This window comes from Copadichromis virginalis, linkage group LG6, assembly GCF_057382275.1.
Source record: "Copadichromis virginalis isolate Kocher_CV1m ecotype Utaka linkage group LG6, C_Virginalis_male_GT1.1, whole genome shotgun sequence".
Classification (NCBI taxonomy): Eukaryota; Metazoa; Chordata; class Actinopteri; order Cichliformes; family Cichlidae; genus Copadichromis; species Copadichromis virginalis.
The window spans coordinates 34113217-34141154 of record NC_140623.1 but is presented as its reverse complement, the minus strand read 5'-3'; the positions used below and the strand labels follow the sequence as shown (position 1 = coordinate 34141154).

Below are 27938 nucleotides of genomic sequence, written 5' to 3'. Positions count from 1 at the left end.
TTATTCAACCTGATTATCATAACTTGTAAGCTATTATCTACTTTCAGGCTTAAAAAAAACAAAACACACAAAAATAGGCTTTTTTATTTCAAAGCTGTTATTGTTACCTGGCTGAGAGTAATTATAGGTAATATTGTTGCTTAGGAGGACTTGATTAGGTGAGTCTTGACAAAAGAGGGAGGAAGAGTAGGGAGGCTTGTATTCAAATTCCTTATATCCTCCATCACCAAAAGACCATCTGCAACATGATACAATGCAAAAACATTATCAGAAATCTACAAATAAAAAAAAGCAACATTCTTTATGTCGTTTACGGCACCAACAAAGTGAATGTGTAAACAAGGTTATAAAGAAAACACGAGTACTACCAATACATGCACACAAACACAGGCGCACTAACTGGAGAGATGGAAAGTGGGAATCTTTTCTGACGATGCAATAAAGGGTTTGGATGAGGCGAAGTGGAAACTGGAACTGAGGAAGCCTCTCAGAACCAAAAATGGTGAGAGTGCAGAGAAACTAAGTGAGAGAGTACTCCAAAGTTGGTGGGATACAAAGAGTGGAAGAAAAAAAATGAAGAAAAAAAAAAGTAGAGGGGAAACAGCCGCACAGAGGGGAAAATTCTTGTCAGCAATCTTCCCTAACCGCACAGTTATAAATCCAAGGCTTCTCTTTGACTTGACTGCTGCAGTGCTATTATGGCACACAAGAAGAGAAAAACAGAAAAGAAGAGCAAAGCATAAGAGAAATAGAGAAAACAAACAAACAGTTTTTCACTCAGCCTTAAAAATATAATAAAAGTAATAGAGATAGAAATGGGCAGTTATGGGATCACTGTAAATAACGCTGTCCATCTATCCACCCTGGTGTTCATACCGGAAAGTGGCAGAAACTGACATATCCATGACCACCGACGCAGTAAGAGTCTGAGTGGAGCCCTGGGGGACCACATTTGGCACTCCCCTGACTGTGAGGTTGACCATGGGCTGGAGCCGGTCTACGGTTACGTTGAAATGGTCTGTGAGCATGCTGACATGGTTCATGGCTGTCACCTGGGAAGATAGCGCATAGTCAGTATGACATTAGCCTTGTGTCACATCTGCATAAAAAGCTGTTACAACGACAACCGCTATGTTATTCTGATAACCAATCACACAGTTCATTTCTCAGTTTAAAATTCATTTCCCAGACATTTATTGGCTCCATATTCGAAAAGATGACTGTCTTCGTTCTCTGTAGCTATTTTCACACATTCACTGCAACACACTACACCTCTGAATTTTTCTACACCTTAATGACAAAGGTGCATGAGCGAACACAGCCTATCTGATGCAAGTGGTATCAAAAACAGATGTTTTACATATTAATTTATTTTTTAAAAATTGTCATAATGTCTCCATATGTAAGCCCAGGTGTGACAACAGTTTGACTTCATAGATGAGACAGAAACTCACTGTAAGTTTGTAGATAGCAGCATTCTGGTAGATGACATTGAGGACAGTGTTATAATAAGTGAAGTAGGGCTTGTCATCCACTGTCCATTTAAATGTGGGGTTAGAGCCTTCAAGCACTGACGCTGTGTAGCTCTACAATAGACACAGAGCATAATGCAGGGTATAAACACGAATTATGATCTCTTCATAAAACTGTCATTCAAATAAGCCTATAAGCAAAATAACTCACCACAACTGACTCCATCAGTACCCTGCGTGCAGGATGTGGCTGCACCACCAATCCTCTCAGTGGCTTTTCCAGGTGAACAATCACTTTCAGGCTGGCCTCTATTACATTATTGTGGGCTTCCAGCTCCACCTTCACTGGATCCTTGTGTTCCTCCATTTTCAGACTAAGATCCAGCACTGCAAACTGGCTGGGCTCTGCAACCACACCACCAGATCCTGGGTTTGCCCCCAGCTGACAGAGTGCTGGATTGGACAAAAAATCCAGGGGACATTCAGACTTGAAAGTGGCACTATGATTACTGCCATGCCAAGATACCGTTGTTGGGTCACGAGACTGCACACGGAGTAGAAGCCGGGTGTCATTGGACTGAATGTAGAGGGTGCCATTCTGCACAGGGGGATGGAGGATTGTCAGGCCCAGTGGAGCCACCACCCGCAATGGGCACGATGCAGAGACTGAGTACGACGGTTCAACAGAAGTCACCTGAAATGTAAATGCATTTTATTTAAATTATTACTATTAAATACAAACCACTCTAATAAATGTGCTAAAAGATAACAGCCAAAAACTTCCTCAAATGTTTAAAACCTAAGTATCTTGCAACATTGGTGTTATAGGAAAAAAAAAATACTAATTCTAACACTTCAAACTCCTCACTACAGGTTCCATCTTCTTTAGTGGCCTCCACCTGCATGTAGAAATGTTTCACATGCATGCTGTGTTGATGGCTTACCAGCAGGCTGTAGTTTCCAGGTTGAGGAAGCCCAGCAGACAGCTGCGATCCCTGCAGCTGAGTCGTACTCCGTTCCATATAGAGCACTCTGACAGGGCAAACCACTTCCTCCAGCCAGCCTGCTTCGCCAGTCTTCACCAGTGTCTCTATGTCGAGCTCCGGGTCAGGCAGAAGGTCAGGGTCATGGTCCGGTGAACTGTCTGCTGGGAGTCTGGTGTTATTGATCCAGAACCACTCCGATCGTTCAAGACCTAAAACAGGTTGTCGCCATGGTGACTGTGGGGAAGACTGGCAGTGAAGCAGGGAGGATGGACCGGCATCATGCTGCAGAGCGATCACATCACCACGTGAAACCAAAATGTCCTCCAATTGGTCTTTTAACTGTGAGAAACAGGGACCAGAAAGGTTTAAGTTAAAGGCAGATACCAATTTGTCTTTAAATACATGTCTTTACTGAACACAGTTTTAGTAGTGACCTAACAGGCATTGCACAACAGCAGCAATCATTTAACTGTTTATCTATTTTGATTGTATACATACTCAAATTAAGTCACTGATATTAGAAGCAAAAGCGAATCCTCTCACCAGCACATGTAAAGCTGATCCTGCTGGCAGACTGAAAACCACCTCGTCCTGTAGGATGTATCGGGGCCTAAATGTCCCAGCTGTCAGGTGCTGAACAAGGGTGCAGTTAGGACAGGAAGATGGTGGGCAGGGATTAGAGAGGGGCAGGCACCGACCCTGGAAGGGACACCACTGCTGTAGTCGGGGGCAAGAGGATGGATCACTGCTCTTGGTGTCAGTTGAGACACAAAGAGCTACCGGGGCACATGCTGGGCCTCCGCAGCCTAAGACAAGAAGCTTTGTGTTATCTCTTAAAAATGAAATTTTTACATGCAGCAGTGTTGTTCAACTTCAATTCTATTGAATATGCAGACGGGTAGTTATATAACAATAATGATTTTTCATTAGCTGCTCATATAGGTATGAAAGTGCAAAAATGTAGATTAAAGGAAAGAATTACTGAATGAGAGAAACTAAATCAAACAAGAAAATCTCGTTAAAGCAAGTCAAAAACTGTGCACTTGTGGAACAGGAAAGTGAAAGATGTGTGTGCATGTACGTCTGGGGTAGACTAAATTTGCCATCAGTGTGATTAATACTAAACTACATTATCCTTTTATCTCCTCCATCTCATCCCCTACCTCACAGGCTTGAAATCAAAGACAGGAAGCGCTCAGAACTGAGATGACCTTGTTTGTTTGATTTCCTTCCCTTCATGTTTTACTATACTTTCTGTCTCCATGAAAATTTTATTTTCACATTCACCTACCTAACAATTTAAGACAAGCCTGGTCAGTGTGTCTGACTAGAGGTGTGGGATCAGGTGGCTTATATGTTTCTTAACACCTGGCGAGTGTATATTAGTGAGTTTCTGTGTGTCTGTGACTCACTGGGGAGCAGCAGGTGTGTGCCGTGATAATGACAGTGAGGTCTGTATATCTGAAATCGGACGTTGACTTGTGAGCTGAGGTTCTGAGTGACAAATTCCAGGGAGGACAGACGACCTCCCTGAACAAAGCTCAGTGCAGGGAACAACAGCATCTGAGAAATAAAGCAGAAGCAGCTTAATGAAATAGACTCTGGAATGAGTCTGACGCATAAAAAAAAAAGAAAGATATTAAGCTGAGATATCTCCTTACCTCAATGACACCGCTGGGAGGTTGTGAAACAGAGTGGAGTGAGGGTGAAGCACTGTGGAAAGGATTATGGGAAGGAAACACAGCCATGCCAACCATGTAGATCCCGGCATCTGGAACACGGACTGGAGAGGCAGAAGAAGGATGCATTCAAGGTGACAAAAAAGCACAGAGGATAGAGGAAGTAACAGATTTCAACAGGCAATTTTTTTTAGATTTCCAGGTACTTTGCTTACTTAAAAAAAAAAATAATAATAATAATAATAATAATAATAATAATAATAATTCACCATAGTGTATGTCTGTATGTTTGCTTGCATGTTCTCCATCTCCTGTGCATAATGCAGGGGTCTGGTAGTTTACGGAGAAAAAACCCCCTCTAAAAACCTTGAAAGTTGGCATACCAAGCAAACATGTCCATGTGTGCCCATAGTGGGTAGCTGTGGGTGAACTTGGACCTGTGCGGGCAGGGCAAACCCATACTTATCCCATGTGGGCCCCAAGTGGATGTGCCCACACAGGGCCCACAACAGTTTTGGTGCTTGGGGCTCCTATGTGGAACTAGGGGCCCACTGCACTTTCTCCCTTTGGGCCTCCAAGAGGGAAGCCCACTGCGTGCTGCCCATAGAACAGCTAGGTGGGCCCCTGGGGTTACTATGGGCAACCAAAGACCAAGTAAATTATTTGACAAAATTTGAGGGAGCATTTTCTTGAGTTGGTAGCTCCACACTTTGGTGGTTTACACATTTGCATACCAAGTAAACGTGTAAACCGGCCTTGAAGGAGATACATATCTCTTTTGTGGTTGTGTCAGGAAAACAATACAATGAATATCTTGCAAATCAAATGTGTGGCATTGCTCTGGTAACCAATTCTTAAACACCTTGTGAATAAGCAACATTTTTGATCGACAGTATGCTCCAACCTCCATATCAGTTAGAGGGAGTAATGCACCATAGGGCACATATGGGCATTGGTGCGCAGCCCACTGTGGGCCCACATGGACCCCTAAAAAACAAGCTGTCTCGGTGGTTAGGTAGGTAGGAGGGAGTCGGGTATTAAATGCTCTTCACTTTCTATAAGTGACACATGAGTTTGGTGCCCAGACACAAATGGTAATTTTATTCTACTGAGGTAATAAATCATTTAAATAGGAGACGTCTGGCTAAGCTTAATTTGCATACAATTCTAGGCGCAGTGGGTAAAATTGCATTAAATCTGTTCCTCAGTTTTCATTTCATTTCTCTAATCTAGTTATGTGGACTGCTTTATATTTGGATTATGAGACAGAATGTCAGTGAGCTTACCTTCGGCAGTGTACTGGCACATATACGGCCACTTGGCATTGCATTGGTATGGACTGGTGTGACCGCGTGCTTCAAGGACGACGCACACATTGCCACGATAGCTCGTCAAGCGAGGATGAAATATCTCCTCTCCCTCCTGCATCTCTGATCCGTTCACCCAGTGCAGCTTGCCAGGGGTGTCTATATCAGTCAGGCCCAGCCACACACCTCGCTCCCTGGTGCAGAAACAAATAGATAATGCACAGATTAACACTGAATGATTGACATTTAGCTACGTAACTTGAACCTCGCACCATCTTTTCAGAATGCACACAGGAAGACACATAACAAAGGTGAGAAAAAACGAAATGCAGGAAAAAACAGAAAAGTTGTAAAAACATTCAGAAGTAAATGAGTTTGACTGTTAATAATTGAGAATGAAGTCTGCCAATTGTGCTCTCAATAATCAATGTTTGCAGGGCACAGAGACTGAAAAGTGGTTTTGATTGAACCCTGGTGGGATAATACGGAGATACTATGTTAGATAAATTGGATTTTGGCTCAATGTGTCCATTAATGGACCTCGCCGCTCTCCACTTTGATTTTCCTTCCTCCTACGCACAGTTAACTGAAAACAAAATGGCCTTCCCTCTAAAAGAAAAGTCAGCGTGATACTCACCGTGATCTAAGGACAGGGGGAAACAAATCAAACATTTTAGACATTTTGTTTGAAGCAGGTTTAAGCCATTTTCTGACATTTTCCAAAAATCACCTGGATAAAAGCAATTTCCTTTTCTTTCCTTTTCTTTTTTTTCTCCCACTTTTCGGGATTTTTCAAAACACCTTTGATAATGACATCAGAACGAGTGACCAGCGGTTACACAAAGGCAGAAAAAGAACAAGAAAACGTCTTTGTCGCACAAAACAAAGACAGATTCTAAAAAAAGAAAGAAAAAAAGTTCCTTATATAAGAGAGGGGTGGAGGAACACACGAGCAGAAGAGGATGGCGGGGATAAGCTCCATCTGCAGCAAGTTTTTTTTCTTCTCATCCCCTTTGGTATACGAGTCCTACACTCAAATTAGCACACAAATGTACACACACAAAAACCCAGATTCCTACGGCGTTAACGTTACAATGCAGCTGTGCTTTTACAGATGTGTTTTTGTGACCTTCTTACACTTAAACACAAAACACCGAAAGCCTTCAGACCAGTGCGAGAGCAGAATACTTTTACAAAACCAAAGCAAAGCCAAATCCAGAGCTTTGTTCATATACATGTACAAACGTACATGCAGCAAAATAGTGTATCCTATCAATGTGAATGAAACAAAAACACATAAGTCAGGGGTCACATTCAGTCAAATAAGGATAAGTTCACACACACAAACACACACACACACAGAGGAGGGGAGAAAAAAGACAAACACATTTTGCATGCACCCTTTTCCAAACCATGTAATTCTGTGAGTGTCAGTGATCGAACGTTTAACATCTGTTTTCAGTATTTTTGTCTGTTTTGATACTTTTTGGCTGTCGTTTCAGCAAACAGACTGGACCATAGCTTTGTTTGAGTTTGTCACTGAAATAGGGAAGACGAAATGTGTGAGCTGGCGGTCCCTCCAGTGACACGATTTAGATACTTGCTTAGAAATAAGACCCGTTTACACCTTTAACACATGACATGACGTTTCAGTCGCTGAACTTAAGCTGGCTACAGAAGAGGGGCAAGCAAAGATTTAGTATTGTTTTTTAAAATTGAAGCTTTAATTTAAAATGGAGCTTTTCAAACAGCTCAACAATTTATTGCAGTCTGTCAGAAAACTCTGTGAGCTAAATGCACATTTCCCAGGGTGGGAAAATTAGTAAGGTCTGAGACTGATAGATGGAGAGAGATGTATGAAAAAGAAGGAAAGGAAGGTGGAAGAAGAGGAGATTATCTTCAACAGTAAGGACTGCTCAGAGAGTGACATTTTATAGACTGAGCTGAAGATGAGAGGTGAAACGTCTTCAAAAAACCTAAAGAAGTCCAGTTGCTTTTCTTTCCAAGCTCCTTAGATTACCATTCCTGGATGAATGACAACCTACCGGTACACAGATATTTTATAGACTGGAAAGTTAAATCTTAAATGTAATATCCTCATTTATTTTAAGGTCTTTAAATCAGATAGTGGTGATGTTCTGATAAATAATGTTTCTGTGAAACATCTAAAAACAAATTTAAGTATACTGTAAATTCTACCTTTTATAATAGCTATAGTGTCTATAGTCCACTTTTATCTTCATGTGTATTCAGTTAGCTAAATCCACAAAGAGCAGTGAGTATTGGAGTAGCTGCACAGGTCAGCTGATCACAGTCCCTACAGGAAGAAAAAATTATTGCTGCTCACAAAACAAATTCTTATGTGACCAGGCTGTACTGCTACACCTGCTCTTAGGGTTCCCTTGGTAACAATGCACAGATACATTAGTTCTTGAGGAAAAAGATTAACTGAAATTATTTTCCTGTTTCAGTTTGTGAAACTTGCAGAAAGAGTAAACACTCACTGTGTGACTTTGGTTGCCAGCAGGTTACGCAGCTTGTCACTCCTGACTATTGCCAGATCCCCACCGCGGTTCAAACACTGTTTTCGAGCATCAGTCCAGCTCAGCTCTCCTGGAAGGATCTGGAAACAGCTTGAGGACTCGTGATCGTGCGTCGCATCTACTGGACAGAAAGGAGAGGCTGGAAGGGAACAGAAACATGAATGTTGTTTAACAAATACTCTGAAGGTATTCTTTCTAGAAAAAAAAAAAAAAAGTGCAGCTACTATTTCATAATTAAAAAAAACCAACTTAAAACATGCTGAAGTACAAAATAACAGTAAAGTTAGTAAGTTGCATATGATTGCAAATCAGTGTGATCAAATAATAATTCTCATTAGGAATGTGTTTATTTGTTTTATTTTTTACTGGCCTCAAATATTTGTTGTAGAACATGCAGAATATGTCTCTCAGTCAAAGTCTTCGTTATTTACGATATAAAAAGAGCTATAAAAATCTGTAAAAAAAATTTGTTTAGAGACTTCACAGTGAAAAAAAAAAAAAGCAACCTAAAGAGTTTCTAAAAGCCTCAGACAAACAGGCAAAAAATGTAGACACAAGAGATGTTGATATATGGGTGCAAAGTAAAGCACGAGGGGGGAGACAGATGAAAGACGCGGGGCCTGACTCACATCTCTAATGTGCAAACACAAACACTCCTTGGCTGAGACAGTAGAAAAAGGAGTACTGGCATTTCTTTCCTATCATGACGAATTTGTCCTTCAGCAAATCACATTAGTTTCATAGACTCTTTGGCACTTTGTAAAAATTCTTTCTCATAATATCTCAAAGAAACAAACCAGTGAAATGAGCAAATAACAGTTAAATATTACATTGTGAGAAATTGTAAGGGAGTGTCTTAGAAGAAGAGAACGAGTATAACAAAGGTGGAAAATGGAGGAGAGGGACAGTACTGTGCAAAAGTCCTCCGTTACCGCGCTTTTCTTTATAATTTGCTAGGAAATGGGAGATAGGTGCAGCAATTTATTGAAACGGGTTCCTTTTTATGTTTTTCTATCCAGGTGTACGATTACTGAATATGCAGTGTGTTTGGGATCATTATCATGCAGAAAAATTACGCCAGCCAATCAGAATTCAGCCTCAAAAGTTAAGCAAAGATTTTGGATCAACATCTGACAAAATACTTTGGCAGTATGTTGTCATAATTCATAATTTCTTAAGGGCGTGACTTTCAGACACTGTTAATCTACAGTGGACATGTTTTTGGCCTTGCTTTTGGCCTCCATTTGTCAAATTCCCTCTCATATTTTAAGGCCACACTGCACACTTTACAGAAATGAAGAGTTTTTGGCTGATAAATGATGCAAAAATACAACCCTATGTCTGCCAAACTGTGTTATTTTGGGTATTTTTCAAAACTTCAAGCAAAGAAATGGAGAGAAATTATTTGTTCTTGTGACGGGCTGCTGGTAACAAAGTTACTGACAACTTTAAAGCACAGGAATGTCTGGCACCCTTGGAAAACAGAATATAAAAAAAAAGAGATCTTTCTCAAGACCTTTGTCCAGTCGAATGTATTTAGTTTATAGTTTATATAAAAGTTGGTATGTCTGTGCGAAAAAGGAAGGTGAGTGAATAACAAATGCATAGCTAAGACTAGACTGAACAATCACTTGAATGAGAAAACTTTGAGCTCAGGTTGTAGAGTGCAGACACAAAGCTACAAAGGTTAAACCAATTTTATACAGCTGCTTTGGCACCACAAAAACACATACATATATATACATTTAATACTAACATGCTCAGTGCAAAAAGGCAAAATCCGAAGACAAAGTTAACAACTAGCTGTAAAACTTAGTAGGTCGTGCCACAGCTGATTCCCATCAGATGGCTACAAACATACAGAACAAGTGCTACTGTTACACCTGTTGGCTGGATGTACCATACAAATGCTCAGCTACAGTGTCAGCGCTTCATTCATAACTGTGCATAACTGGTTTTTGCTGTTCCCAAGTGCCCAAAAAGAAATGCTTTCTGGAAATGATTGTGATCGTGCAATGTTGATCTTTTATTACTGCCAAATTTCTAATTACAAAATATCAGCAGATTAAACAATTTAATCTTCCAACCAGATGATGGTAACTCCTGTAAACATTTATCCTTCCAGTTTTCCAAATAACCCCCACAGAGAAGCATTAAGCTAATGTTCAGATTTAATCAGCAGGGGAGAAAAAACTAATTGGATGTTGATGATCACGAGGAGCTCGAAATGTGTGAAATTTCAATAACTGAGATTGCGTGTTGGTATACTTTACCTTTGGCAATTTGGACATCATCTTTCGTAATCTTCCAGTCTACATTCAAGCCAACTGAGCCCCAGCTGACAAGTGTGAGCTCCAGACTCCTATTGGCCACAACAAGAGTTGGACAATGCAGCTCTAGTTTAGGAGGAAGCATTATAGTCACCTCCCCTCGTGCAGACACCTGAACACACACAAGTAACATTTTAAAATCCAAACACACACATACACACACAAAGTTTCTTTCTCAAAAAAACCTCTTTGAACATACATACAAAAATTCAGCCTGGATAAACAGAAGGTTTAAAATCCTGTTCTTTTTTCTCTCACCTTCTTATGTCCCGCCAAGGCCGTCAGACTGACTGTATAAGATCCTGGAAGTCCGTATTTGTGAGCTGATGTGGTGCTAACGGTTCCTGTAGTGTTGGCACGGGGTGAAAGGTCACCAAAGTCCCAGGACAGCGTCACAGGTGTGACAGAGGAGTTGGCGGTGAAAGTGACGTGGTTGTGAACGCTTTGCGGCTGGAGAGGAGTCAGCGAGACCGAGAACTCCACCACAAAGACTTCGCGAGCCAGAGCCCACCCACATTTCTGTGAATTAAAGGAACCCATATAAAGAAGAGCTGGTTTTGGTGTTAATACATACGCATTTAAATAAAATAATAAACAATTTTTCCCATTAATTGTTAAGATAACTGTGGTTTTCCTATTATTTCATAGTTCTGAATAAAATCTGATTATATAGAAACTGTTCCAATTTAAATAAACCATTATTACATTTTTATTTGGAGCTTTAACTAACTTCTATTCCAGATTTCCTCTGCACAGCACTCTTCAGGATATAGAGTCATTCAAACCACAGAGGGAAGTTGTTGTTTGGCTATTGAAATTTTACAGGAAATCCTGAATGTTGTATAATCAAATGAGGAAAGAGCAAAGAAAAGGAAACTGGATCTCCAAAACTTTCTTTTTAATCGAGTGACGGCTGACTTACAGAGAAAATATAAAAATGTACATAACGGAGCACCAGAGGTTATAAACCGAGTCTGACAGAGCAATAATCTTTACACAAACCTTCATCACATCGGGGTTCGTACAGGCAGCAGAACACTGAGACGTGCTGATATAGTTGGGGTCCGAGTTTTTGCTGCAGAGGCATTCGTGCTTCTCTCCTAAGCCCCCATACCGATGCGATTCATTGAAACACACACTGTGACACTGTTCCCGTGTCAAGTTTCGGAACGTGGAGTAGGAGAAGATAACAAGTTCACTTCGTCCCAGTCCTCCACTGTTGCTATCCTCAAGGCACGCAGCATACAGACCTGAAGTGGACAACACAGGTTTAAATCTCACAGGCTTATCAGAGATATCAGAGCATGCTCTGCCTTTATCATAAATAAAGGCAAAGATTTTTTATCATGAATCTCCATAAAGTCTGCAAAATACTAGCGGTGGGGGAAGAAATCGATACTGTGATAATAATGTATCGATACAGGGACAGCAGAAATCGATATTTTGTTACAAAAAGGTTTTTGTGCTCTGACTTCAGAGCATGTTGATCCTTTTTCTGAATCCTGACATTCCTTCACTGTCCAAATGTGTTTAACTTTTTTTATGGCAGCAATAAATATGACAGTTTACTTATTTTAATTTAAGACATGTTTTATTTTAATTAAGTTTAAAACTTTTTTATTTAATGTAAAATTATATTTTGTTTTAATTTACTTTCAAATTCTTCAGTTGCTGAAGGGGCTGCATAGTTTTCATATTGCATAGTTCAGAATACCTATAATTGTACCAGATGCATTCAGGTAAGTTGGACTAGACTGTAATACAAACCGTTCAGTTTGTCAACAATATAACTGACTGAAATGAGAGAAAGACTGAGTGCGAGACTTTGATATTAGATAAAATGAATATTGATAAAGTTTACCTTAATGTACAGAATCTGAATATTGCAAAATATTTAAAAAAAATTGCAATAATATCGTATCGTGTGTTAAGTATTGTGATAATATCGTATCGTGGGATGTATGGTGATTCCCACCTCTACAAAATACTACACAATAATGTTTGTTTTGTCTGAGGTAGAAAACCAAACGGTCTAAGTATTTCACCTTTGTTGCATCTTCAGTTCATCGAGTTACTTTTCAAATATAAGTCCATGAACTATTTATTGTATGATGTATAAGCACTGAAAAGAGCAGGAAATGATTTCTGGTGAATTCTATAATGTGCACGTTTTCTTTTAACTTCACGAGATGATGAGTATATTTACCTGTATTTGTTTTCATATCACAGGTGGGCAGTCTGACATTGAGTAAAGGCTGATCTTGGAGGTCAAGGGGGTGGCTGCAGCGTAATTCATTTGAGCGTCGAACTTGCACCCCTTTTTGCTGGAGACAGCTGACAAATCGGAACAGCTTACAGTCACACTCAAAGGGGTTACTGCTTAGATCACTGGAGAAGAGACGGAGACAGACAAGGAGACCGAATCATTAACTGTTAAACATCTCAACAGTCACAAGGTTGAGCACCGTGGTTGCCACTGCTAAACTGTCATCATGCGGGGATGACACATTTATAAACCATTAAAGCTGCATTAATATGTGCATAACCAACAAGTAGCCTCTCTCTAATAAATTAAGAACTCTCTCATTTATATTTGTGTGTTTGTGTCTGTTGAAAGCCTTTCTCAACCTCATTGTTGAGAAACAACAAACCTACAGATGATATGCCATCTCCTTAAAAAGGCTAGCTCATAATGTGTATGAGTGGTGTGTGTGTATTCAGCAGCTCAAATCATAATTACTGCTAATTATTGCCTGATGTGAATGTCTTATGGACTCTGTAATTTAGGAATCATCAGCCATCTCTTTATCTTTTTTTAATCACAGCAAGTAACCAATAAAAGTGACATTTCAGTTTGATTATTTAACAACACTTAGCCACTGTTTTCCTTTTCAGTAAACATCATATTTTAAATCTCTTATATGACTTAATGCTAGTTTCAAAGACATATTTAACATAGTTACACCTATAAATTTACAGAGCCAATGCTGATATCAGATGTCGGCCCAGTAATAACGGGACAGCTTGAGCTCAGCTGTTCTTTAGTGTTGCTCTATTAGAGACAATTCTTGTATTCTATATTATATTTACGGATTTATATCCACATACTAGATTGTGGCGGAGGTGTGGTCCGGGGCGCGGCTGCAGGGGAGGAGTGGTGCAGTGAGCTCAACGGGGCGGTGCTGGTAAGAACAGCTGATGGCGATTTTGGACTGATGGTGGTTTTCCTTCCCTTTATATAGTGAGGCGGAGAGGAGTGGAGGGAAGGAAGCTGGGGAAACCGACCGCTGTCAAACGGTGTTCAGCTGTCATTCTGTGGACACTCACAATAAACGTGCATCTGATGTTAACGACGTGTGTGTGGGTGTATCTGTGCCTAGCGGGTGTCACAAGTGGTGCCGAAACCCAGGAGCCTGCCGGTGTGGGGATGTCCGACCCGCAGGCTGCGCCGCCCGCCCAGGCTTTGCAGTTTTTGGCGCAGATGCTGGCGGAGATGGCGAAAATGAACCACGACCATGCGGCGGCCCAGCGGGCTCACCTGGCTGCGCTGCAAGAGCAGACGGACCGGCAGACTCTGGTTCTGGAGCGGCTGGTTGGCGCCGCTGCCCCGGATGGGGGACGGGGACGACCCCCAGGTTTTTCTGGAGACTTTTCGTGCCACGGCGGAGGCCTGCCAGTGGCCGCAGGTGGAGTGGGCTCCGCGTTTGCTTCCTCTGCCGTCGGGGGAGGCTCGGACGGCGGCCCTGAGTCTGCCGCCGGCTTCGAGGGGCAGCTTCCAGGACGTGAGCCGGGCGGTGGTGAACCGGTTGGGACTCACCGCTGAAGATCATCGCCGGCGGTTCCGGGCCTGTCGGCTGGCCGTGGCAGATCGGCCGTTTGCTTGGGCCCGGAAGCTGCATGACGCGGCTGTACGCTGGCTGCAGCCGGGATCGTCAGAGGGTGAGACGCTGCTGGTGGGCAAAGTGGTGCTAGAGCAGTTCGTGGAGGGGCTGCCTGCAGAAACGGCGAGATGGGTCAGGTGCCACCGTCCCGCGAGTCTGGAGGTGGCGGTTACGTTGGCGGAGGACCACCTTGCCGCTAGAGCAGGGGAGCCCGGGGACAGCGGCCGGAGGCCGAACAGACAAGCCCCGGTGCCAGCACCGAGGCGCCGGATGCCCGCGCCAGGGCAGGCAGAGCGGACGCTGGCGTTGAGCCCCACTAATCCTTTTGCCGCATTTGTGCCTTCCCAGGGATCGGACCTAAGCAGTGCCGCACCGGAGCCACGGAGAGCAGCACAGACGCCGGGGCAGGAGTGCTGAAAGTGCGGACAGCCGGGACACCTGAGAAGGGACTGTCCTCTGATGGAGGTGGGGCAGGTGTTCCGCGTTGCCGGTGCTCCAGCGCCCTCTCCCGGTCCGGGAGGGACATACAGCATTCCGGTAAGGACTCGAGGGGGTATACGCCATGCTTTGGTGGACACGGGCTGCACGCAGACCCTCGTGCACCAAAGCTTGGTTCGCCCCGGGGCATTGCTGGAGGCAGAATGGGTGGAGGTGTGTGCATGGTGATGTTCACAGGTATCCCATAGTGCCGCTGTTATTAAAGTATAAGGGCAAAACGCATAGAGTAACGGCTGCGGTTAGCCCGCGCCTGTCGCATCCCCTAATTCTGGGTACGAATTGGCCGGGGTTTCATCATCTGTTGGGACAGTACGCGGGGGTGCGATCATGACGGCCAGTAGCATGTAGTGTCTGCGCCGCGCTCAGTGGTGACGCGGGGTCGTCCGACTCTGGGGAGGGGGAGACGGCGGGTCCTTCACAGGAAGCCCCGCCGGCTCCGGAAGTTCCCCCCACGGGTGATTTCCCACTGGAGCAGTCTCGTGACGACACCCTACGCTCAGCCTTTGACCAAGTGATTGAGATTGATGGTCACGTGGTGCGCCCTGAAGCCGTGCGGACCTACCCACACTTCATGTTAATGAAAGATAGGTTATATCGAGTGAGTCGTGACGCTCGCACGGAGGTGACACACACCCAGCTGTTGGTGCCGCAGGGCCGCCGGGAAACGATTTTCCAGGCGGCTCATTATAACCCCATGGCAGGGCATATGGGATACGAAAAAACTCTGGAGCGAATAACGGCCCGATTTTATTGGCCGGGCGTCCGAGCGGATATGCGCCGCTGGTGCTGGTCTGCTGAGTCCAGGGAGAAAACGGCCTTCTCCACTCCGTACGGTTTGTACCAATTCGTTACGCTTCCGTTCGGCTTGTTCGGGGCCCCTGCCACCTTCCAGCGTCTCATGGACCGGGTGCTGCGCCCGCATGCTGCGTATGCTGCTGCCTACTTGGATGACGTGATCATCCACAGCGACACCTGGGCGGAGCATGTGCAGCGGGTGGCCGCGGTCCTGGGGTCCCTGAGGGAGGCGGGGCTCACGGCCAATCCGAAGAAGTGTGCAGTTGGACGGAGGGGGGTGCAGTATCTGGGGTACCACTTGGGGGGCGGGCAGGTGCGTCCACAGGTGGAGAAGACGGCGGCTATCGCATCCTGCCCGCGCCCTAAGACCAAAAAGGAGGTGAGACGGTTTTTGGGGCTGGCGGGTTACTATCGCCGGTTCGTGCCGGGGTTTGCGCAGCTGACCAGCCCCTTAACCGATCTTACCCGGAAGGGTGCTCCAGATCTGGTCCAGTGGACGGGGCCGTGCCAGGCGGCGTTTATTAAGGTGAAAAAGGCTCTCTGTGGGGAGCCGCTGCTTCACACTCCTGACTTTTCCCTCCCTTTTGTTCTGCAGACTGACGCCTCGAACAGAGGGCTGGGGGCCGTTTTGTCCCAGCAGGTGAGGGGGACCGACCGTCCCGTTCTTTACATCAGCCGGAAGCTGGCGGAGCGCGAAAGACGGTACAGCACCGTGGAGAAGGAGTGCTTGGCTATCCGGTGGGCGGTCGACTCCCTTCGCTATTACCTCCTGGGGCGCTCATTCACCCTCTGCTCGGACCACGCCCCGCTACAGTGGCTTCACCGCATGAAGGATGCCAACGCCCGGATCACTCGGTGGTATCTGGCTTTGCAGCCTTTTAAGTTCAAGGTGGTCCATAGGCCGGGGGCACAGATGGCGGTGGCCGATTTCCTCTCTCGCTCGCGGGGGGGGGGGGGGGGGGGGGAGTAGGTTCGGCCGGTGGGCTTCCCGGCCTCAGTCGGGCGGTGGGGGTGTGTGGCGGAGGTGTGGTCCGGGGCGCGGCTGCAGGGGAGGAGTGGTGCAGTGAGCTCAACGGGGCGGTGCTGGTAAGAACAGCTGATGGCGATTTTGGACTGATGGTGGTTTTCCTTCCCTTTATATAGTGAGGCGGAGAGGAGCGGAGGGAAGGAAGCTGGGGAAACCGACCGCTGTCAAACGGTGTTCAGCTGTCATTCTGTGGACACTCACAATAAACGTGCATCTGATGTTAACGACGTGTGTGTGGGTGTATCTGTGCCTAGCGGGTGTCACAAAGATATTACTACATGTGAGCATGTGCAGGCAGAACCATACATTTTGTATTCTGTTTGTTTTTTGTGAACTATTTTATGATTTCATTGAGATTTAACAGAAAATAGCGCTCAAGTGGGCAATGACCCCACAGGTAGAATTATAAGAGATCAACTTGAACTGTTATTATCGTTATAATAGATTTTATAATAATTATTCATATATATTTATTTTGTTTGCATTTATTTTATACACTGTGTATAAGTAAGGGGGATTTAGAGTAACACATGTAATTATGACATATTTGCAGGAGCTGGATGGTCACAGGTAAACTTTCTCTACCTAAAGAGACACTCTGTCTTTGTGAGGGAGACAAAGCGTAACTGTAACTGTGTAACTGTTACTGTGTAACTGTTACTGTGTAACTGTTACTGTGTAACTGTTACTGTGTAACTGTTACTGTGTAACTGTTACTGTGTAACTGTGCTCCTTTAAGCCACTACAATGAGCATAATAAAAGGATCAAGAAATGCATGCTTAATGGTATTCAATCTGTGTTTTTATGCTTCAGTTTCTACAGAATAAGGGTATTTTTTAAAGACACGTGAGAAAGGGAAATGATGAAGAAGAATAAAAATAACAATACTGGCAATGACAGAAAAGAGAAAAAAAAAAAACACAGAAGAGACAAAAAAGAGAAGGAACTGAAAAGATGGCGCAAAAATGACTGCAGGAAAAGAAGAGAAGGCAGAAAGAGAAGGTTATGTAACATGTGCCTCTCATTTAGATTAGCCTGTTATTGATTAGTCTATTTACAAAGACTCTGCACAAGAAGAAAACTTTTCTTTTAATGTGTTGTGTTTAATATGTTGAAGTTTAATTACTAATGTAATCAAAACCTTCCATCCAGCTTTGGTTCATGTACTGTGTATGTGTCCCCTGAACGGGGGACACCTGCTTATTTCATAATGTGCCATCAGGTATGAGAGACAAATATTCACAGACATAAAGCTTACAGTATACAGTAAGTGCAATTACTTACATCTGAGTTAGATTACATAGGTCGTCACATATCCTTTCTTCAATGGTGGTGATTTGGTTGTTGCTCAAATCACTGATGGAAACAAAGAGACAAATCAAATGTCAATATCTTAAAACAAGAAAAAAACAAAACAGAAAAGACTTTTTCCTTCACGTTTTCACTAATGTATACCAATTACTATCATTTTGGCAAGATTTATGTGACTAAAAATCCAACAAAAAGGTCATATAATGAATGAGTTTGCAAACCCTGTTTCTCCTACATTGTTAGATTAAATTAGTTAAAGAAATTAATAACTAAAAGTGCTGAACACTGACTTTTGCTATTTTACTTTGTCTCATTTCCATCTGTCTGTATGGAAATGCGCTCTTCCTCCTCTTCATCTCTCTCCCTTCTTCTCGTTTCCTTCTCTACTCCTTTTCGCTCCCTCCCTCCCTACTCTATCCAGAAGGCTACATAATGGAGCCGTTGTGTGGTGGTTTTGGAAGGAACTGATGGAAACCATCAGTCCTCTCTCATCATACACACATACACACAAACATGTGCTTAAACGCCCATTCAATGGGTGGAAGAAGTAAGGTAATGGATGGAGGAAGGGGGAGACCGACAGATGGAGAGAGGGAGGTAGTGGGAGCCTGGAGCAGTAAGCTGTAATTGAAGTTAATCGTCCTGTGATTACTGTGTGTGTGTGTGTGTCCGTGTGTGTGTGTGTGTGTGTGTGTATGTGCGCGCGCTGTATACACTTCTTTTGGTGAACTTGCTCTCGTTTACCTTACTCCTGGGATTTCTGCCTACTTTAATCCAGACTAAACCAAGCTTTTGTCTTTACTGCTCTCTTTTCATCTTCCTCATACTTCTCTCTTCATAACATTGGTCAATATCTTTCCTGGACTTTCTACTCACAGGACTGACAGCAGGCCGCAGCAGAACAGTCCTCCGGGGAGAACATTGATCCTGTTCCCTTGAAGATGTCTGAAACATTGACATTTATTTAGCCTGATAAATGATAACATGTATCAGAGATGCAGTTAAATAAAAAGATAAATTAGATTTAAGTTGAATTACACAAACACACAATCACATAATGCAGTGTTTACTTACAGTTCTTGGAGGCCAGTGAGATGATGTAGCAGACTGGTATCAAGGGAGGAGATGTGGTTCTTGGACAGATCTCTGTGGGAACAAATATATCCATATTTAAAATGGGGGCAAGCTGACTAAATGCACACGCCTACACACAGAACTATTTACAATGCAATGTGATTGCTCAAGGACTTGGAAATGAAATGCAATAATATAAAAGGAAAGGAATAGGAAATGCTTAGGTCATACATACACTGATGGAGATAAATACAACCAGAAACACTTGGAGGTACTAAAGAATAACACAAGATGCTCCAGAACACAGGTTCTTTAGAGGATAAACCTTGGGTTTTTGTCATAGCTTAAGCTAGAAAACTACTTGGATATATTTAGAAACGATCAGAAAGAAGAAAAACGCCTTCGCTGTGCATGCGGCCAGGCTTATCTAGAGGTAGAGACCGAGTCCAGTATGAAGAATTGAAACTGTCAAAGAAAAATGAGTAAAGAAGAAGATTAAATATGAAAACTGGTTAATAAAATATGGATATTTAATAGGAAAACAAATAAATAAAGGAATTAACGGAAAAAGGAAAATAAAGGCCAAAATATTTATGTCACATTTTATAGATTAATTCATTCCTACATGTATTTTATATTATATCTGCTGCATAAAAGGGTTAATTTCTAAGTGACTGAGTAATCGGTTACTTTCAGTAAATGATGACTCAAATCCACAGTCCAGCTAACCTCATTCGCTCTGCAGTAAGCCACCACACAATGGGTGACCTATGATTGGCTCCTACCATTATGTTTTACGTACGAGTAGGAGGAGTCTGCACACCAAACTGTGTCTCAGCTAGCACACATGCCAGATGTCCTCCTTGACTTGATCTATAAAACGGGTGGGCATACCTACCACCAACACAAACGCAACAGAATAATTCTTGATGCAAAGCAAAAAAGCCAATCTTAAACGGTGAAGTCTGCCTAATGCCAGTATATTTTTTTTCTCTGTGGCCTCATTATCTAATCAGCAACTAATGACTCAAAATCATAAATGCTTTATCAGACTATTGCTTAATCTAAGGTGACGCCTCCTCCCACTGGCAAATGTTTTCCCCTTTTTTAAAGACAAATCCTCCCTCAGGCCTTGTCATCACTTCTCATCGAAGTCGTCATTCAAAATATTTCAATGGCTCAATGGTCTCGCTGAGCCCCTAAAATAATATCTGCCAAATCTCCCCGCTTGCCTTACAAATGGTGTTCTTTTCTAATTCCATGTACTTATTTTGTAACACTGGTGTCCGGACAGAAGCCCAGATGCCAAAGATGTTGACATCAGCGTGGTCAACTTATTTGACTTCAGAAAGCATGATCAATAAAATAAGCATGTGTGCAATGACTGGAGGGCCTCTTTAAACCCAAGTCAAGGCCCAAATCATGCCTTGGGGGGAAAAGGGGTTTTGAATTATCAAACAATATATGAAAAGTGATCTGGTTTTAGGCCTTCTGCAAGAATGAGAACATGCTTATTGATGTGAGACTGTTAGATCTACTATACACAACTGTGAAAGACGTAACCTAAAATATTTGTTTATTTTTTCTTATTTAACACTGATTCTCTAAAATCCTAAGCATGATTTATTGATTAAACTGCAATGATAATAGTTCAAATTCACATTTACTATACATTAAATACACACTGCTAGCAATACATTCTATAACTAAATCCTTGCATGCCACACTCTCTATACTGGAGCTCAAATTAGTGAGAAACCATCAGATAAATTACTAAGGAAATGAGAAAATTGGGTTGGTTAAGCAGTGGAGATGGGCTCAGTGAATGGCTTCAGTCCCCTTTGCATTCCTTCAAAGCAAAGCCACAGCTGCACGTGAGAACAGCGTGACAATCGGGAGACAAAAAGACCAAGGAGCAGGAGACAAAAAGCCAGAGGCTGTAAGGGAACAGAAAGCCCTGTAGCCTATAGGGATAAAAGAAGAAGGTGCTGGACTGCAGGAAAGCTGTAAATTAAAACTCATGAGGTTCAATCAGGGTGCTGATCGATATTTCTATTCCCAGCTGCTACGAATTCAGCAAATACAAATAAAAAACAAGACGATCTTCCGCAAGGGAAATCTGAATTGATATGTGCGGGACTGCGCTCCACTCTCTCACACTCTTTTCTGCGTGTGTGTGTGTGTGTGTGTGTGTGAACAGACCAGGACGCCGTTCCCAAAAGGAAACATCTGTACATTCCAGACAAGCTGTGTAAGAAAGATGGAGACAGAGAGAGAGAGAGAGAGAGAGAGAGCACTCTCCTCTGCTAAACCCATCAGAGGATGAACAGGACAGCAGAAATAAGCTCCGCCCACTAGCTGATCATTCACACATTAGACGGACGCTTCACCTTATGTAACGTGGTCGACATCCATGCCACAGCAGGAATGTGTGTGTAAAAATTTGCGTGTACGACATCTGAAAACTGTCTTTCACACCTTACGGGTAAGACCGCACAGACAAGAGCAGGTTAAATAGAGACCGTCTGTATGTGTGCTTAACATGACCATATAATGTGACCTTCAGCATGTCTATTAGCAACAGACTCCCGTTCTCAGCTACCTCTGGACACACATGGTTTTACTTACACATACGCAAACACACACATACACTTTAGGTATAGGCCTGTGCACAAGTGCGCACACACACACACACACACACAGCACACATATGGTTCTGTTTTACTGACGGTGTGGCCAGTGATCTAACAACTCCTTATAAGGCCTGTCTGGTGCCACTTATTCTGAGTTGGAGGATGAGAGCGCACACAAAAACACACACACACACACACACACACACAGCCCTCATTGACTACACTGTGCTTGGGCAGAGGGAATGACACATGAGGAGTGGGCATGTGCTCTGCAGACAATATGAATACAAGAAAGGAAAGATCTGAAGTGAAACAGAAAGGGATGGTTTTCTTTTTCTACTAAAGAAAACTGAAATCTGTTTGAATCTGTCTTTGTTCCATCTGTGGAGAATTGAGAACAAAAAAAAAAAAAAGTCTTTAAAGCATAGTGATAAAAACTGGGTTTAAGTCAGATCATAGACAAACTGGTTTCTGCAGGCTTGTGGTGGTAATGTGGTCCAAGTCACTATGATTGAAGGCCAACGCTCCACTAACCCACTAAACACAGACTCCTCTGTGGTTGCTTTCATCTCACCTCAGCCTCCCTTTCCTCTGCTGCCCCCCCCCATTTCTCCCCCCTTTTTGGTTCTGCTTCTTTGTTTATTCCTGAAGTCTGCACGAGTCAGATGAGAAGGGGAGCAGGACAAAAGCTGAGAAAGCAGTAAAAAACGATGGAGCTGGAGAAAAGGACAGGTGTGAAGTGGAAGCCAAGGGGAAGTTGGAGGTAGTAGCAGTGAGTGACACGGGCCAGGTGTGGAGAACAATCACCCCACTGTGGGCTGCTTCGTTTGAGAGCTGCCAGCCAGAACCTCATGCCTGCGACAAGGGGTGAGGAGGTGGGGGAGATCGGAGTAGTCGGGTACTTTCCCTACTGCAAGAAAAAAGGGAGCACGAAATTAACAGGAAAATGGGGCTGAAGACGTTTGGTCTAAAAAGCCTGACTTTCTACTTCACAGACTGGCTCGCCTTTCCTCTTTAGAACATTCTGTCCATTTTTCCAGCTGCTGCTGCCTGGGTTGTCTGGTGTCCAGCTGGCAAGTTAAGGGCAGCTGTGTGCAGCAGTTTAACACTCTTATTGAAAGAATGATACACTGACATACAAACAAACTCTTTGACATACTACCAATCCATGCAGGAAAAACAAAACTAATTGTTCTTTTCCTGGTAAATGAAAGTGAGTCAGTGCCACATATTACAAGTCATTAAATATGGGTTTAAAACAAAAATGGGTCTCTCAAGCATCTAATACAACTGTGGTGAGACAATAAAAAGGGAAAAAAACAAAACAATCAATGCTTCCAGTGAACCACTGAAAATTATGCATCATCTTGCAAAAAGCTGAAAAACCTCTGTCTGTGAGTCTGACTGTTCTTTGTCTGTCTCTACAACCATTCATCCGGTCCACTTCAAGTTTGGCAGGTGTACTGCTGTGTGCAAGTGCAGTACTCAATTTGATGAGCTGTTCTCTTACTGTGGCTAAAAGTTGCTCTCTACCACTACTGACTGCTCCACTCTGTGTGTTGGCTGTTTGTTGTTTGTTTAGCTGTCTTTGTATACTAATTTTTTTAACGTCTGTGAGAAATACCCTAGCTTAATCCTAACTTTAGACATAAACCTAACTAACCCGTAACTCTCAAACTGTTCCTTGAAAACATAATTGCAACATTTCATTAACCTGATGGTTAAAACTCAGATGATTCTAAACATCATCTGAGTTAGCTGGACATCTCATATTTATTACTGCATTGTGTGCCATGTCGGTCCAGTTGGTATACTTATTCTCACTGAGAAAAGCTAAGAAATTGTGGTGGTTGATGTTATTTATGAGCTAAATATTGACTTTTAGCACGTTACAAGGTGGTTGCTAGGCAACCACATTTTAACTTGTGGATATAAATCAATACACATAAATGAAAGAATCCTTTTATAAGGAGTGGGTGCTAAACAGGCAATTTTAGGGTCTTACAAGGTTTGCCTGACAAAAAGTGACGGCATCATAACATATCATGCATAATTCAATTTTTTGAAATTGAATTATGCATGATATTAGGGGTTATTGTAGTAACTCAAAAATGATACACTGTTTTTAAATGGTGTTATAGGTGCAAAAAATTCTAGGTAACCACAGGTGGTTGCTACGCAACAGAGTACATTGCATGATCTGATATAGATAAGAACCTTCAGGGACATAAGATCTACCGGTGTACCAAGCTTGGTTGCTCAACTTAATAATAATAATAATAATAATAATAATAATAATAATAATAATAATGTATAGCTTATTGATCCCCGTGGGGAAATTCTTCTCTGCATTTAACCCATTCACTCAGTAAAGTGAACTTCTGATGGTCTGAGATGAGTTCCTGGACAAAGAAACAAACAAAGCACAGACAGAGATTTTGCGTGTTATAGTACATTTTTTTCTTAGATTTCCAGTAACAACCAAAATTTCCATCTTCTGCATGTTGTAGGCACAATCAAACATATATTTATCAAGTGTATCCTTAGAGCGGTCCTCTTCAAAACGGTAACTTTTACAGCTGCCTTAATGTCATGTGTTTGGGGGGGGACATCTTTGAATTGTTGCTAACAAAGAATACCGAGTTACAATCCAAAACAGGCCTCTGCATCAGTTGATTTTTAAATACAAAATCTTACAAGATATTTGGAGATGATTGTGCTTTGAAACACAGTCGGTAAAGATCTCGGAAAACTTTGCAACAAATGCAAACAAATACTTCTTCTACTACTTCTCATCCTGTTATATTTCCATAAACCAGCCACACAACACAGTCATTTTGAACAAATGCTTCTGCCAAATAAAGATGTGTGACAAGTGTGATTAATCGAGTAATCATGAGCAATTATTTCTCCATCATCAACGTCAGCCTCGATCATATTAAGATATTAATCTCATATTTATCCATATTTAGTGATGCAGTGAAATAGTTTTTCCAAATGCAGCACCACGCAACATCAATTCATCATTTCTAATAACTGGTCCCAACAATTAGACATAAAAGCATACGAACTTCTGCTTGTCCTTTACTCTAAGAAACGTGTGGTGTCTGTTATATAAGCTGCGATGCTGAAAATGTTTTGTTACTGACCTATAAGGCATTTTTCCATGCATATTTTCAGATGGTGGATTTTTTTATACAATTCTACTAAAGTTGAATTTGTAGCATTAAAGTGAAGAAGATGTGTGACTCATAAACAAATCCATGAAACCTCCAAAACGATTCACAAACTGCGCCAGTGCACACTGGAGGTGACAAATCTCAATCTTTAGTGTTATATGTACCTAAGCAGAGCATTTACTTGACCACAATCTACGTGTTTTCAGTTATATTCTTGTCTGCAAATGAAACAAACACATGTGCTGGTTTGTTGTAACTGTGCCAAGTAAAGGTAATCCACAGACTGTATATAAAAGATGGATGCAGCCGCTATCATGTCACAGACTGGTTAATGAATTTGCATTTTTAAGACACGAGCTGAACGTGTTGTCTGTTATCTTGGTGTTTTGAAACTGATGATGAGTGAGGGGTTGATTTGACTAAAAAGGAACACTGTATGCTGACATCAGCCCACAACTTGCCAATCACAAGGTATATTGACCCTGCTTTATCATTCCTCTTGACTCTAATAGGGACCATAATTCATAAATTAAACATCCTACTGTATTTAATGAGACATGAGAATACTAAAACCACGCATACTCATCAGAAAAGTGTTAAGTGAGGTCACAGAGTAGAGGAAATCAGACTTCTTATTGTGATCAGAGTAGTCACCTACTTCTGGCTATTACAAAACATTTAGGCACTTCCATAATGGTTTCATTTTTCAGACCCGGAAGCTAAATTCATGTCTTATATACAATCTCTAATTAATCTAAAACAGGGGAATCAGATTTTTCTTGTTCCATAATAAAACTTTCCCTACCTAGTTGCAGTTTTAAGGCATCATGCAGGTTGCATTTAGATTTTGGTCATATGTCTGAGTGTACATATTTCAAGCACTGGGCTTAGTTCTCATGTATTGATAGCCTAAGGCTGGGGTCGGTAACCTGCGGCTCTTTAGTCCTTATAGTGCGGCTCCGCGTGGTTTGGGAAAATAAATTAGAAGTATTTAGCTTAAGTGTATTTTATTTATGTTAGTTATTTTTTTTAACTTGTAGTTCTAAATTGGAAGATTGTTGTGACATTGTAATATAAAAATAAAATTATATTTTATTATTTTTTTCATCGCTCAAAATAAGCGTCACACTCGCGGAAGCCGCTGTACCTGCCGAAACGCCGTGCATTTATCGAGATTTTCAACCCCAGGTAGGCCAATTATGGATCTTTGGATCCACACTGTCAGCAGCTCCACCGTGAACTATGTTAAAAACAAACACCGCTCACACCTCACAGATGGCAGCTTACAGTCCTGCATAAAGATGAAAGTACAGCCCCATTGTAAACATATCACGGCAGACCCGACGATGTTTCCGTGAACATACTTTTCAGTAGGGCTGCACGATTTTGCATAAAATGAGAATCACGATTTTTTTGGCTTAGAATTGAGATCACGATTCTCTCACGATTTTCTTTTCCAGTATAAATATTTATTGCACTTATTAACTGCACATCAACTTCGTAACAGTTGAGACTGAACATAAAAACAATAAATAAACATAAAAACAACAAATGTCTCACGTTTTGTCGTTGCCGCAAAATGTTGTACTGCTTGAAATTCCGTCTCCACCATTGCACGACACTGCGTGTATAGAGCAGGTAGTGCAACAATAGAAAAATAGTTGCGGGACGGCACTGTGTAGCGTTTGTCTAGGGTGTTGATCATTTTCCTAAATCCCTCGTTTTGCACAGTGTTGATGGGAGCCATATCTTTGGTCAGGTGCTAAGTAATAGCCTCCGTAATTTCTTTGTGCCTGCGGGAGTTCGACGTGTATAGGGAAGCGCTGTATAAGGTTCCCGTTATTGATGTTTGGGTGGTTGACCGGGACGGATTTTCTCCTGTCACTTTTTCGTCATCCCTGACGTGCTCTCCGTTGTTTTTTCCCTGCTAATTTTAGCATCACACAGCACAGCTCCTGTATCACGTGGTATAAGGCTCTTTTTTTTAGCAGCATAGTGCTTTTTTTTCCCAATTATTTTTTAAAAGCTCCAAAAGCCCAAAGGCGATATAAGGGTGGCGGCTCACAACAGTTTTTGTTTGCTGGATCATTTTAGTTCAGCTGGGTGTCTTTCCTTTTGTTATATTTCTTTAAGAGTTCAAAATGTGTTAATTACATAAATAAAATGTGATTTTCTCTGTAGCACTTCATGGATTTCATAAGAAACACATGGGAGTGTACATGGAGTTGTAGAGACCAGCATTTTTGTTTAATTTATCTTGTTTGTAAAATCTGGAAGCACCACATAAACTGATGCAACAAGTGAAAAGGGAATGGTAGGAACAAAAGAGAACACAAAAAATGAAGTCTGTCACCTCCAAAACCATAGAGACAAGCAGAGCTTCAGCAGCCCTGACAACAGAGGCTGGCTGCCAGCACAATCTGTGGTGAAGATGATGACTACTTCAGCTGAGTCCTCCACACCATCATCTGGCAGCCCTTCATCTTTTATCTTCTGATTGGTCTCTGTTACTGTGCTCTCTGCTTGTTGAATCAGTTTCAGGTTCATTGGCATGAAATCAACAGAGTGCTCAACACTGTGCTCACAAATGACACAATGCTTTTGGTTTATTTTCTTTTTCTTATGTCTCTGTTTTAGTTTCATTTTCCTTCAGTAATTTTGATGAGGTTGCATTGAAAAATAAAAAAACAACTCAAAGGACAACTCATATTTCTTAACTAAAAAATGCAAATTGGCTTGTTATGAATTTTAATCATGTCCTTGGATTGAATGTAAATGAACCACTGTGCTGATTAGCATTTCATTACAGGTCTGGCAGGTTTGTAATCCCAAGTTTAGAGGCCAACAATTCATTTTTCAATTTTCAGCCTCATAGGCCCTTATTAACATTTAGCCCATGGATTGCAGCGTGTTATTCTGGGATGTCTTGAAGTCTTTGACTCTCTGCAGCATAGGCTACACAAACAGGATGTGTTTCTGCAATTCTCTCATAAACACACAAAGACATCCACAAGCAGCGATCATTATGCACGAGCTACACACGTAAACAAATTTCCCACGTGTGGGACTAATAAAGGTTATCTTATCTTAAACACTCGCGTTTTGGCTGTTTATATCTAAAAGCGGGGAACAAAATCCAATTATTGCAGTCTTTTTTTTAATGGGGTAACAGGAGGGAGAAAAGTCTGCTTTTTAACTGGGGTAAAAGATAAATGTTTCCTA

At 42.2% G+C, this 27938-nt stretch overlaps 1 protein-coding gene across 2 annotated transcripts in view; it reads right to left on the bottom strand.

The window, feature by feature from the left end:
• Positions 1-27938, bottom strand: part of pkd1a (polycystic kidney disease 1a) — a 92206-nt gene that overhangs the window by 47626 nt on the left and 16642 nt on the right. For both annotated transcript variants that reach the window (XM_085460039.1, XM_085460040.1), the window contains exons 2-18: positions 18905-18976; positions 18707-18775; positions 17804-17875; positions 12524-12705; positions 11320-11567; positions 10576-10836; positions 10261-10429; positions 7949-8126; positions 5424-5638; positions 4120-4241; positions 3871-4021; positions 3002-3264; positions 2417-2797; positions 1684-2166; positions 1455-1586; positions 877-1052; positions 108-238 (exon numbers count right to left, since the gene is read on the bottom strand). In XM_085460039.1, coding sequence (XP_085316165.1) covers positions 108-238; positions 877-1052; positions 1455-1586; positions 1684-2166; positions 2417-2797; positions 3002-3264; positions 3871-4021; positions 4120-4241; positions 5424-5638; positions 7949-8126; positions 10261-10429; positions 10576-10836; positions 11320-11567; positions 12524-12705; positions 17804-17875; positions 18707-18775; positions 18905-18976 — 3305 coding nt within the window. The remainder of the gene's footprint in view (positions 1-107; positions 239-876; positions 1053-1454; positions 1587-1683; positions 2167-2416; positions 2798-3001; positions 3265-3870; positions 4022-4119; positions 4242-5423; positions 5639-7948; positions 8127-10260; positions 10430-10575; positions 10837-11319; positions 11568-12523; positions 12706-17803; positions 17876-18706; positions 18776-18904; positions 18977-27938) is intronic.